General features: G+C 34.2%; 1 protein-coding gene across 1 annotated transcript; it reads left to right on the top strand.

Annotated features, from left to right (window-relative positions):
- Positions 1-1,505: 1,505 nt before the first annotated feature.
- Positions 1,506-6,164, top strand: LOC117334967. The gene is made up of 2 exons (XM_033894835.1): positions 1,506-1,650; positions 2,822-6,164. Exons 1-2 carry the CDS (start codon positions 1,648-1,650, stop codon positions 4,766-4,768), a joined length of 1,950 nt encoding a protein of 649 aa, XP_033750726.1. The 5' UTR covers positions 1,506-1,647; the 3' UTR covers positions 4,769-6,164.
- The last annotated feature ends 8,419 nt before the right edge of the window (positions 6,165-14,583 follow it).

Here is a 14,583-nt window from a genome sequence, read left to right as displayed (position 1 = left end):
GATTTATTGATTTGTTTATTTGTTTGAGGTATCGCACATTGAACAGCCATGATCATTTTGAGGTCTCCTTGTAGTAGTTGGTGACTACCTCACTGAACAATAAACGGGAAGCCCAGCCCAAGGATCCAGACCGCTTCCCAGGAAACACAATGATACAAACCGACACAGGTAGGGAGCATCAAACAATACTCTAACCGACTGAGCTATTGCGATCCCCATGTTTAAATTAAGGGTTATTTTAAAATCACGTGTTCTAGTATATATTACATATGTGTCCGTTTATCAACTATACTTAGATTTCATTTATTGACATCAACATCAACTCAGTAAGTCATCCAGTTCAAAGCTATGCAGTCATTCCCAAGAAGAGATAAGATAAATCCTTACTTAGGAAATAGCCTCTTAACGAACATTAAGTGAGCTGTTTAAGTGTATATCAAAGGTTATATTTAATGAATTGGATATATCTCTAAGGAGTTAACATATTCTAAAATATGATTGATGTCTCTCGTTTGGACTGTGTGAAATGTTTCTATTGTTTATAAGATATCTCCTAAGTATATAGTGATTGAATAAAGATTTATGACACTGTAGATAAATATAAATAATAGATAAATAAGATGAAATATTCGTTGGTACAAGATCATTTCATGGTGTAATTTTCGTGGGTATCCGATATAAAGAAACAGTGGACTGGCATTCCAACATTTTATTGGTATTTCGACAAAAATATTGTATTTATTTCCGTGGTTCTTTCCCAACCATGAAAACCGCGAATGTTTCGGGCATTCCATGTTACAGTATATGGCGGCATGTGGAATACTAAATAATCGAATCCATGTTGTTTAAGATAAGATGAATTAGTAACGTTAGAAATTATTTACGACTAACCAGTTATTAAAACCGAATGGTTTGACATCCCTAGTCATTTTATATAAAATGTTTACAAAAACATGTATATCGGATATATTCGGATATGTATCTAAAACATGTATATCGGATATATTCGGATATGTATCTAAAACATGTATATCGGATATATTCAGATATGTATCTAAAACATGTATATCGGATATATTCGGATATGTATCTAAAACATGTATATCGGATATCTAAAACATGTATATCGGATATATTCGGATATGTATCTAAAACATGTATATCGGATATATTCAGATATGTATCTAAAACTTATCGATTTCGAGTTGCTGATTATACGCCGTTAATAATTAATATAAAAACAATGACGTTAACCAGACAAGGCCTAGAGACGTACAGAAATACGTAGGTAAACAAATAAACAAGGGCACGTGCCCGAATACAGGTAAAATATCTGCCTTATAATCAATAAGATGGTATACCGAGATGGTTTGAAAAAGTGAAATTGACAGTTCAACGTTTTATGTGTAAACATCGGAGATCCTGTTTGGTGATTGGTACGTCTCAGGTAAAATTGACCACACCATCCCACATTGTCACGATGGCCGAAGTCCGGGAGCGATATCCGTGTTTCTTGGAGCTCACACGTTGCCGTGGTAACACGGGTATTCCTTGGTTCTCTCACACAGGTATTTAAGCTACGTTGAGCCACCCATCATTCATTGGCGAATTGACATAGCATTCACACCGTCTACATAATCACTTACAATGGTATGTATATTTTATTGTAATTCATAAGTATCTTACTTGTTCGACAACATATCTTAAACGCATATTATCTACGATATTTCCAAAAAAATCGTCCATCTTACTTGATATAACTACATATTGTGTAATGAAAAACTATTAAGTTTAGTTTACATTGAATATCACACGAAAATTGTGATTTGTTTATGTTGGAAATCAGTAGGTAATTATGGTCGGTATGATATTAATGAGTTTGTAAAAAAACAGCCGTCAATACCTCTTTAATTTTAGTTATGACTGCGAAAACAATACAATTTAATCAAGGTATTTGTTTTTTTAATTCATTTATTCAACTTGAGATTCGCTTTCCTGAAAACCTGACATAAATTTTCCACGTGAATATCGTAGATCGTATGCCATTATTTATTTATTTATTTATTTATTTATTTATTTATTTATTTATCTATTTTGATTTATACCTGTTGCCAATTTTACTTAGAGTGTTAATATATGTGTGTGCATTTTATTTACAGAATTTAACTCAAATTTAGAATCACTTTACAGTAGATAACAGATAAAAAAACACTTTCATGTTGATAGCAAGCATTAGAGGGATTGCCGAGTAAGATAAAGATGGTTGGTCTCGGTACTTGGTTTTATACTAAAATTATTACTTCATCGTAGAGACAAAAAACTTAGAAAAATATATTTCATATATAGTCTCTGTTTGGTAAGCAGCCTTTTGCAACAATTATAACCAAATTTGTTATTGTTTATTGTAAGTGTATAAATAGGGGTGAGTTGGAAAGTCAAATTGTAAGTTATCTTAAATTGTGGTGATATTTGACTTTGTCAGTTTGGGTTGGCATGTGAGCGTTTATTGTTTATTTAGTTGGTTTTTTTTTAATGTTTTTATTTGCCTATTTATTTTTCTAATGTACACTTACAATAAACAATACACTATAGTTGTGTTATTATTTTGTAATGTCAAAATCTTCAACTAAATAAAATAAGAATACTCCTACTAGGGGAAACGATGTGATTGTTCGTTCTAATTATGTGATATAATATGATGTTAGTCTTAGATTATGTTTGGTTTTGTGGTAATGTTAGGCATTTTATATATTAAACACGAATATTTAATTTTTCAAGAAATTGTCGTTTAGCATTGGCATTTGAATGTTATATCTTCCAGAATAAGAATACGTGCAGTGTCGGTCTGGGAAAGATGAGGAAGCTGAGCATGGCTTATCTACAGGACGTCCTCCTAAACTTGTACAATGTCAAGGTCAAGATGGAAAGTGGCAAGAAGAGTTTCCATTCGGACGAAGAACTCCCGACGACCCGTGCCACAGACATGCAAGGCGCAAAGACCCACATCTGTAAGCGACTGGGACTCATTTTCCCTTCACAGGTGAAAACGCTTGATGTGTTCGAGGACATTTGTGGAGATATCATTGAAAGTAAGTGTGTACAACATTTGATGAAACAACTTGAGAAGGTTGGAGAAGAGGCCATGGATATTATCAAAACTTGGGGAGTTGAGAACGAGATTTACGTTGGGATAATTCCAATGGCTGCTGGCGCCAAGGTCAAGGCCATGTTTGATGCCACAGTGGACGTGGAGCGAGACCGCCTGTACCTACACTGGGACAACAGTCTGTCCGACAATATCATCTCGGCGATCACTCAGCTCGCGCAGATCCTAAGGAATGAGGAAAGACAGCCAACACCCACGGAGTACCTCGGCTTCCAACTGGCATACTACGGTCTGTCTAATGGAGCCCTTGTCCGACAGGACAACGCCCGCTGTCTCGGGACCCCGGGGTTCCGTCCTTACACGCAGACATACATGTCATTGACGGATCCAGGAGACGGCCACGTGCTTGGCACCACCAAATCGAATGACTGGATGAAAGGCGCCATTGTACACGTGGAGCACTTAGAAAGACCAAGACATTTGCCCCGTGAAAAAATCGAATCTTACCGTATCCCATCAATTTTGGACTTCTCCAAAGTCCGACTTCATGTAGGGACTCAAGCCCCTACAACGTACTTCGTCGGCCGCCGCATTAAAGATTCTGGAAACTTCAGCGAAGACTTTCTGAAGCTGGTAAATATTACGGCAGCATCGGCTACAGCCGCGTTCTACCAGGGAGCGGCAGAGTGCAAAGTATCGATGGAGGGTCTGAGCACGGCACAGGCCGTGCAATACATGCAAGCACTCCGGGGACAGATTCAACGGAACCGGAAACAGTTTCTGTCAGCAGCGTGGAACCTAAACCAAGTCATAACGGACGACTTCGAGCAAGGTGAGCCAAAGGTACTTAAAGACAGAATGAGCATTGCATTGCGGGCCATAGAAATCACATATCAGGGAGGATTCAACAAGATCACGTGGGACGGAGCTAGTGACACCTACCCATCCAAGTGTATCATGTACCAATTCACTGTCCCCGAAGCTCTCACCGTTGTACACGAGGCACACATGAGGGGACTCGTCACCTACTTTTCAGCAGGATTTAAATTTAACGAAATCAAGCTAGCCGTGTACGCCGGTGTTGACGGGATTGGTATAGGTGGCGCGCAAGTGCTACGGTTCATGGACAGCCAGACTGGTATGCATGGACCGTATATGGAGGAAAACATCCCCAAAATACTGAAAAGTCGAGACGAGGCGTCTAAGTCCGTTCAGGGAAGAGCTGTCCATCTCCTAGCCAGACTCGACACTATGTACTTTGAAGGGTCAATATCTGCCAACCAGGACCGGCTACGGTGCGAGCTTTTCACCGCACTTCTGAATGAAAACCACACCAGGACGGAATACCTGCTGCAGCTCCTCAAACCTGTTTGCAAGATGGCCGACGAAGGCAATAGTCCCTTGTTGGGAGCAGCTAAACGCCTCATCGACGCAGAATCTCCAGTGTTGAAGGATCACTTTGAATCAAATGACGAATGGGCCACCTTCATCAAAGATCTCAAAAGTATGTACTTATCCAAGGACGAAGAATCCCTGGTCGAGGAGTACGAGAGTGATCCTTGGCTCTGTGCCAGGAAGCGATACAGGGAATCACAAAATGTCGGCAAACGGCGCTTTACCAGGCAGTCATCCCACGACATCCACTGTAAGTGTTTCCACTAGAACGTGAGCATTCAGACTTTAGAGTTGACGATGTCGTCATAGAACGTGAGCATTCAGACTTTAGAGTTGACGATGTCGTCATTGAACGTGAGCATTCAGACTTTAGAGTTGACGATGTCGTCATTGAACGTGAGCATTCAGACTTTAGAGTTGACGATGTCGTCATTAGCCTGGTCGCTATGTCAGTAGATACCAACGCCATTGTGGACGAACTGAAAACGTGTGTTACCGAAAATATCCTCCCAACTCCAATAAACACACACACACACACACACACACATATATCGCACACATATATGTATACATGTATATCATACTTATGCATATCATACAACTACATATATATCATACATATATAAACTACATGTACCGTATGTATACATATACATGTACTGAGACAACAGCACGTCCATGTGTTTAACCATTTCATGAAGATAAGTCGGATGAACTTGTCACACCAAAGTTGTACATTGCACACATTCCGACTATTCAGAATTTCTATATTTAATCTACTTATTAGTTATTGTTTAATTGTGAAATAGTTTTACGATGTCGCTATTAATTACAATGTATATGTTTTCTGTCATTTACATTGTTATATGTAGATTATATATGAATGTAGCATAAACATTTTAATTCCAAATACAGTTTATATTAGTTACTTACAGTGTACTTGTATATATTCGAATTATATATTTATAGCATAACCGCCCTGTTTTCGGTTTCACAACACACGTTATTAAAGCGTGGTATGACTAAAAGTGCAATAAAACCTAGCGGGGCTGTGATTGGTTTATGTTCCCATTGTATAAGCTAGCTGGGCTGTGATTGGTTTACATTTCCTTTGTAAAACCAGCGGGGCTGTGATTGGTTTACTTACCATTGTTAAACATAGCGGGTAGTAATGGTTTCCTGTGGTTACAATAAAGAATATCGAAGAGACGGGGGCCCATCGCTATGTCTTTTATTATTATTATTTTAGTTTTTAATGACAATATACATATACTTCCATTGTTTATTGATAATCTTTACTTTTGTAAAAAGTGTCTGTTTTCTTTTGTCTTTCAATCTTCTTATTTGAATTGTAAATAATTTGTTGTTTGTTAGTTACATCACATGCGTCTGCTTCTGGATAGTATGTTTAGATAGAATATTAGCCCCTATTCCTACTATAGTAGGAGCCATGGGATAACATGTATTTTTGTTTTTGTTTTTTGTTTTTTTGTTTTTTTTTATCAGTACTAACCAGACGTAGACACATGTGGTTACATAGAGTGCATTTCTAGTTTTAGTTTTGTTTTTTGTTATTTTTTTTGTTTAATACTATATCACTTGCAAATGCTTGATGTGATTTTATGAATGTGTTTTTTTAATAAACCGTAATTAATTAAGCGTTGTTCTTGTTTGCGTTTTATTCGATTGAATTTAGCCGTCGATGTCTATGTCCATCAACTTTGTTTTTTAAGTCTCTCATCGGTAAATTGTAATCGGTAAGTTTGTAATAGGTTAGTCTGTAATAGGTTACTCTCAATCGGTAAGTCTGTAATCTGTTAGTTTGTAATAGGTAAGTCCCTAATCGGTAAGCCTGTAATAGGTTAGTCTGTAGTCTGTTAGTTTGTAATATGTTAGTCGGTAATAAGTTAGTCTGTAATAGGTTAGTCTGTAATAAGTTAGTCAGTAATAGGTTAGTTTGTAATAGGTTAGTCTGTTATACGTTAGTCGGTAATAAGTTAGTCTGTAATAGGTTAGTCTGTAATAAGTTAGTCTGCAATCGGTTGATTTGTAATAGGTTAGTCTGTAATAGGTTAGTCTGTAATAGGTTAGTCTGTAATAGGTTAGTCTGTTATAAGTAATTCTGTAATAAGTTAGTCTGTAATAGGTTAGTCTGTAATAAGTTAGTCTGTAATAGGTTAGTCTGTAATAGGTTAGTCTGTAATAGGTAAGTCTGTAATAAGTTAGTCTGTATTAAGTTAGTCTGTATTAAGTTAGTCTGTAATAGGTTAATCTGCTATAGGTTTAGTCGGTAATAAGTTAGTCTGTAATAGGTAAGTCTGTAATAAGTTAGTGTGTAATAGGTTAGTCGGTAATAAGTTAGTCTGTAATAAGTTAGTCTGTTATAGGTTAGTCTGTAATAGGTTAGTCTGTAATAGGTTAGTCTGTAATAAGTTATTCTGTAATAGGTTAGTCTGTAATAGGTTAGTCTGTAATAGGTTAGTCTGAAATAAGTTAGTCTGTAATAAGTTAGTCTGTAATAGGTTAGTCTGTAATAGGTAAGTCTGTAATAAGTTAGTCTGTAATAGGTTAATCTGTTATAGGTTAATCTGTAATAAGTTAGTCTGTAATAGGTTAGTCTGTAATAAGTTATTCTGTAATAGGTTAGTCTGTAATAGGTTAGTCTGTAATAGGTTAGTCTGTAATAGGTTAGTCTGAAATAAGTTAGTCTGTAATAAGTTAGTCTGTAATAGGTTAGTCTGTAATAGGTAAGTCTGTAATAAGTTAGTCTGTAATAGGTTAGTCTGTAATAGGTTAGTCTGTATTAAGTTAGTCTGTATTAAGTTAGTCTGTAATAGGTTAATCTGCTATAGGTTTAGTCGGTAATAAGTTAGTCTGTAATAGGTAAGTCTGTAATAAGTTAGTGTGTAATAGGTTAGTCGGTAATAAGTTAGTCTGTAATAAGTTAGTCTGTTATAGGTTAGTCTGTAATAGGTTAGTCTGTAATAGGTTAGTCTGTAATAAGTTATTCTGTAATAGGTTAGTCTGTAATAGGTTAGTCTGTAATAGGTTAGTCTGAAATAAGTTAGTCTGTAATAAGTTAGTCTGTAATAGGTTAGTCTGTAATAGGTTAGTCTGTAATAAGTTAGTCTGTAATAGGTTAGTCTGTAATAGGTTAGTCTGTAATAGGTTAGTCTGTAATAGGTAAGTCTGTAATAAGTTAGTCTGTAATAGGTTAATCTGTTATAGGTTAATCTGTAATAAGTTAGTCTGTAATAGGTTAGTCTGTAATAAGTTATTCTGTAATAGGTTAGTCTGTAATAGGTTAGTCTGTAATAGGTTAGTCTGTAATAGGTTAGTCTGTAATAGGTTAGTCTGAAATAAGTTAGTCTGTAATAAGTTAGTCTGTAATAGGTTAGTCTGTAATAGGTAAGTCTGTAATAAGTTAGTCTGTAATAGGTTAGTCTGTAATAGGTTAGTCTGTAATAGGTAAGTCTGTAATAAGTCTGTATTAGGTTAGTCTGTAATAAGTAAGTCTGTAATAGGTTAGTCGGTAATAAGTTAGTCTGTTATAGGTTAGTCTGAAATAAGTTAGTCTGTAATAGGTTAGTCTGTAATAAGTTAGTCTGTAATAGGTTAGTCTGTTATAGGTTAGTCTGTAATAAGTTAGTCGGTAATAAGTTAGTCTGTAATAGGTTAGTCTGTAATAGGTAAGTCTGTAATAAGTTAGTCTGTAATAGGTTAGTCTGTAATAGGTTAGTCTGTAATAGGTTAGTCTGTAATAAGTCTGTATTAGGTTAGTCTGTAATAAGTAAGTCTGTAATAGGTTAGTCTGTAATAATTAAGTCTGTAATAGGTTAGTCTGTAATAGGTTAGTTTGTAATAAGTTAGTATATAATAGGTTAGTCTGTAATAGGTTAGTCTGTATTAAGTTAATCTGTAATAGGTTAGTCTGTAATAAGTTAGTCTGTAATAGGTTAGTCTGTAACATGTTAGTCTGTAATAGGTTAGTCGGTAATAAGTTAGTCTGTAATAAGTTAGTCTGTTATAGGTTAGTCTGTAATAGGTTAGTCTGTAATAGGTTAGTATGTAATAAGTTAGTACGAATAAGTTAGTATGTAATAAGTAAGTCTGCAATAAGTTAGTCTGTAATAGGTTAGTCTGTAATAGGTTAATCTGTAATAAGTTAGTCTGTAATAGGTTAATCTGTTATAGGTTAATCTGTAATAAGTTAGTCTGTAATAGGTTAGTCTGTAATAAGTTATTCTGTAATAAGTTAGTCTGTAATAGGTTAGTCTGTAATAAGTTAGTCTGTAATAGGTTAATCTGTTATAGGTTAGTCTGTAATAGGTTAGTCTGTAATAAGTTAGTATGTTATAGGTTAATATGTTATAGGTTAGTCTGTAATAGGTTAGTCTGTAATACGTTAGTCGGTAATAAGTTAGTCTGTAATAAGTTAGTCTGTAATCAGTTAGTCTGTAATAGGTAAGTCTGTAATAAGTTAGTCTGTAATAGGTTAGTCTGTAATAAGTTAGTCTGTAATAGGTTAGTCTGTTATAGGTTAGTCTGTAATAAGTTAGTCTGTAATAGGTTAGTCTGTAATAGGTAAGTCTGTAATAAGTTAGTCTGTAATAAGTTAGTCTGTAATAGGTTAGTCGGTAATAAGTTAGTCTGTAATAGGTTAGTCTGTAATAGGTTTGTCTGTAATAACTTAGTCTGTTATAGGTTAGTCTGTAATAGGTTAATCTGTTATAGGTTAGTCTGTAATAAGTTAGTCTGTATTAAGTTAGTATGTAAAAGGTTAATATGTAATAGGTTAGTCTGTAATAGGTTAGTCTGTAATAGGTTAGTCGGTAATAAGTTAGTCTGTAATAAGTAAGTATATAATAGGTTAGTCTGTAATAGGTTAGTCTGTAATAGGTTAGTCTGTAATAGGTTAGTCTGTAATAGGTAAGTCTGTAATAAGTAAGTCTGTAATATGTTAGTCTGTATTAAGTTAGTCTGTAATAGGTTAATCTGTTATAGGTTAGTCTGTAATAGGTTAGTCTGTAATAAGTTAGTATGTAAAAGGTTAATATGTAATAGGTTAGTCTGTAATAGGTTAGTCTGTAATAGGTTAGTCTGTAATAGGTTAGTCTGTAATAGGTTAGTCTGTAATAGGTTAGTCTGTAATAAGTTAGTCGGTAATAAGTTAGTCTGTAATAGGTTAGTCTGTAATAGGTTAGTCTGTAATAGGTAAGGCTGTAATAAGTAAGTCTGTAATATGTTAGTCTGTATTAAGTTAGTCTGTAATAAGTTAGTCTGTAATAGGTTAATCTGTTATAGGTTAGTCTGTAATAGGTTAGTCTGTAATAAGTTAGTATGTAAAAGGTTAATATGTAATAGGTTAGTCTGTAATAGGTTAGTCTGTAATACGTTAGTATGTAATAAGTTAGTCTGTAATAAGTTAGTCTGTAATAGGTTAGTCTGTAATAGGTTAGTCGGTAATAAGTTAGTCTGTAATAAGTTAGTCTGTAATAGGTTAGTCTGTAATAGGTTAGTCTGTTATAGGTTAGTCTGTAATAAGTTAGTCTGTAATAGGTTAGTCTGTAATAGGCTAGTCTGTAATAAGTAAGTCTGTAATAAGTTAGTCTGTAATAGGTTAGTCGGTAATAAGTTAGTCTGTAATAGGTTAGTCTGTAATAGGTTTGTCTGTAATAGGTTAGTCTGTAATATGTTAGTCTGTAATAAGTTAGTCTGTAATAAGTTAGTCTGTAATAGGTTAGTCTGTAATAGGTAAGTCTGTAATAAGTTGGTCTGTAATAGGTTAGTCTGTAATAAGTTAGTCTGTAATAGGTTAGTCTGTAATAAGTTAGTCTGTAATAAATTAGTCTGTATTAAGTTAGTCTGTAATAAGTTAGTCTGTAATAGGTAAGTCTGTAATAAGTTAGTCTGTAATAGGTTAATCTGTAATAAGTTAGTCTGTAATAAGTTAGTCTGTAATAAGTTAGTCTGTAATAAGTTAGTCTGTAATAGGTTAGTCTGTAATAAGTTAGTATGTAATAGGTAAGTCTGTAATAAGTTAGTCTGTAATAAGTAAGTCTGTAATAGGTTAGTCTGTAATAGGTTAGTCTGTAATAAGTAAGTATATAATAGGTTAGTCTGTAATAAGTAAGTATATAATAGGTTAGTCTGTAATAAGTAAGTATATAATAGGTTAGTCTGTAATAAGTAAGTCTGTAATAGGTTAGTCTGTAATAAGTTAGTCTGTAATAAGTTAGTCTGTAATAAGTTAGTCTGTAATAAGTTAGTCGGTAATAAGTTAGTCTGTAATAGGTTAGTCTGTAATAGGTTAATCTGTATTAAGTTAGTCTGTAATAAGTTAGTCTGTAATAGGTTAGTCTGTAATAAGTTAGTCTGTAATAGGTTAGTCTGTAATAAGATAGTCTGTAATAAGTTAGTCTGTAATAGGTTAGTCTGTTATAGGTTAGTCTGTAATAGGTTAGTCTGTAATAAGTTAGTCTGTAATAAGTTAGTCTGTAATAGGTTAGTCTGTAATAGGTTAGTCTGTAATAGGTTAGTCTGTAATAGGTTAGTCTGTAATATGTTAGTCTGTTATAGGTTAGTATGTAATAGGTTAGTCTGTAATAAGTTAGTATGTAATAGGTTAGTCTGTATTAAGTTAGTCTGTAATAAGTTAGTCTGTATTAAGTTAGTCTGTTATAGGTTAGTCTGTAATAGGTTAGTCTGTAATAGGTTAGTCTGTAATAGGTTAGTCTGTAATAAGTTAGTCTGTAATAAGTTAGTCTGTAATAGGTTAGTCTGTAATAGGTTAGTCTGTAATAGGTTAGTCTGTAATAGGTTAGTCTGTAATATGTTAGTCTGTTATAGGTTAGTATGTAATAGGTTAGTCTGTAATAAGTTAGTATGTAAGAGGTTAGTCTGTAATATGTTAGTCTGTAATAGGTTAGTCTGTAATAGGTTAGTCTGTAATAAGTTAGTCTGTAATAAGTTAGTCTGTAATATGTTAGTCTGTAATAGGTTAGTCTGTAATAAGTTAGTCTGTAATAAGTTAGTATGTAATAGGTTAGTCTGTAATAGGTTAGTCTGTAATAGGTTAGTCTGTAATATGTTAGTCTGTTATAGGTTAGTCTGTAATAGGTTAGTCTGTAATAAGTTAGTCTGTAATAGGTTAGCCTGTAATACGTTAGTCGGTAATAAGTTAGTCTGTAATAAGTTAGTCTGTAATAAGTTAGTCTGTAATAAGTAAGTCTGTAATAGGTTAGTCTGTAATAGGTTAATCTGTAATAAGTTAATCTGTAATAGGTTAGTTTGTAATAGGTTTGTCTGTAATAAGTTAGTCTGTAATAGGCTAGTCTGTTATAGGTTAGTCTGTAATAGGTTAGTCTGTAATAGGTTAGTCTGTAATAGGTTAGTCTGTAATAGGTTAGTCTGTAATAGGTTAGTCTGTAATAAGTTAGTCTGAAATAGGTTAGTCTGTAATAGGTTAGTCTGTAATAGGTTAGTCTGTAATAGGTTAGTCTGTTATAGGTTAGTCTGTAATAGGTTAGCCTGTAATACGTTAGTCGGTAATAAGTTAGTCGGTAATAAGTTCGTCTGTATTAAGTTAGTCTGTTATAGGTTAGTCTGTAATAGGTTAGTCTGTAATATGTTAGTCTGTAATAAGTAAGTCTGTAATAAGTTCGTCTGTAATAAGTTAGTCTGTAATAAGTTAGTCTGTTATCGGTTGGTCTGTAATAGCAGAGACATACATATAGATATATATATGTCTCTGGTAATAGGTTAGTCCCTAATCGGTTAGCCGGTAATAGGTAAGTCTGTATTCGGTTAGTCTGTAATCGCTTAGTCCGCAACAAGTTCGTCGGTAATAAGTCTGTAATTGGTAAGTCTGTAATATCACCGGGTTCAATCGTACTGACCGGGCGCCGGTGCTTACACCTGGGCGCCGATGAATTTTACACCCGGGCAACGAGGCCGTATGCTTTCGGTCAATCATCAGCTTCTGATTGGTCGGTTAAATCTATACTAGTTTAACTTACCGGTAATCTTCTGATTGGTCGGTAAAACTTGAACTTCGTTTGTAAATTTCTACCTAACATGTTAGTTTCTGATAGAGATATAGCTTCTGGTTAGTTTCTGATAGAGATTTAGCTTCTGGTTAGTTTCTGATAGAGATTTAGCTTCTGGTTAGTTTCTGATAGAGATTTAGCTTCTGGTTAGTTTCTGATAGAGATTTAGCTTCTGGTTAGTTTCTGATAGAGATATAGTTTCTGGTTAGTTTCTAACGGTAGTGACTGTTAAGGATTGTAGTGAGTCGGGATTGTTTTATTTTGCACGTGTCGGTGTAGAAAATATGTTTTATGCTTATAATAGAGTTTGATATTAATTTAGATAACTACAATGTATTTGAAAAATCGGGAGTTAAAATCAACTAACTTAGCCATTATAAATCAGTATTGATGTATTATGTAAATTTGTATACTGGATTTAGAGGCTGTGTAAACTATCATATTGTATCCAGTAGTTTGGCCATACCTAAAGCTGGTTGTTATTGGTAAATAAATATCTCATTCATTTGTGAGAATAAAATCTATATTTATTTTACAGCAATTACGAAACAAGTTATATAAACTTATGTGGTCGGGTGGCGTAGTGGTAGCACACTTGTCTTTCACCTAGGCGGCCGGTGTTCGACTCCCCGATCGGACGTGAAATGGTATGGGGGTCACCTGCTCGATCACGTGGGTTTTCGCCGGGTATTCCGGTTTCCTTCCACAGTCTCGTAAGCCTCAATCAGGGCCAACAAGCATGATAAATATACAATTTTTGAAAATTGAAATAACTTGTTTCGAAATTGTTGTAAAATGAATAAAGTTTACATTATTTACATCATGATCTTGCACTGTGGAAGGGAAGTAAGGAAGAAAGATAGTCGGGTGTTTGAAGGGTATGCATTCTATAAAAGGGTCGTAGTTTATTTCCTTCTTTTCCGTCTGGCATATAATGTTTCCAGTCTCGTTTCTAAATGAAAAGAATGCGTACTGACATAAGATGGGAGGGTTCATTCTCACTTAGCCAACATTCTGAAATTTACCTGTATTACCTGGCCAACATGCATATGTCAAATGTTACACCGAAGTGAGTTTCAGCTATAGTCTGTTCTTACTTTCATGAAAGAAAATATGAAAATGACAAGTTGAATATGACTTATATAATAAAGATTTAAATTAATTTATGTAGGCTACTTATCATTATACCAAATTTTATTTAATCAACATATATTATGAAACCTAGCTTCATCTGTATAGTTTCCAGTTGAAATTGTGCTTTTAATAATAGATTTATTAACAAGTACAATTGTCTTTAATCACTGTTACTTAAAATCTGCGAGTACATTTTAAAAAAAACCAAAATGACAGATTTAGAAAATAAACCAAATGAAATATATTCTGTGCATACCAGTACTTATAAAATTAAATCAAACTAGCAGCGGGTGTATTTCTTAATGAAGTAAAGCAAGGTTGCCGTGAAGAAGTTTGTGCTTGTCCATTGATGAAGTGATGTTAGTGATATTATACCAAAAAATTCTATATAATGTCAGTCCTGAAATTACACGATTTGAACTATTTACCCTCTGTTGTACGTTTTTCCAAAGCTTTCCTTTTTGCCGCGGTGAATCTCTTAAGAAGGAAATCCATGTTAATTACTTTGGTGCATGGCTCACTCCAAATCTTAACTGTTCATTAATAACTGGTTGGTAAAGCCATGCCAATGTTTTAAAACGTACTTGCAACCTAGGCCATTTACAAACGTGTCTGTTATCCTCTCCCGGTACATAAACATGGTACACATTCAGTTAGAATACTGCTCTGAAATATGGTCACCATATCAAACAACTCTCCTACATCAGGTAGAAGTAGTACATAGAAGGTTTTTAAAATTTCTGCATTTATCAAAATTAGACTATAATAGTCTATCTTACTTGCAAATCAATTCAACTTTCCAAGTCTAGAATGTAGACGTCAATTCATATATTTTATATGTTTACTTGATTGAACTTTGTAGTTATTTCACAGTAGAATTCACTTTGTAGTTCCACGTCG

This window comes from Pecten maximus, chromosome 9, assembly GCF_902652985.1.
Source record: "Pecten maximus chromosome 9, xPecMax1.1, whole genome shotgun sequence".
Taxonomy (NCBI): Eukaryota; Metazoa; Mollusca; class Bivalvia; order Pectinida; family Pectinidae; genus Pecten; species Pecten maximus.
This window is presented reverse-complemented; position numbering and strand designations above follow the sequence as displayed.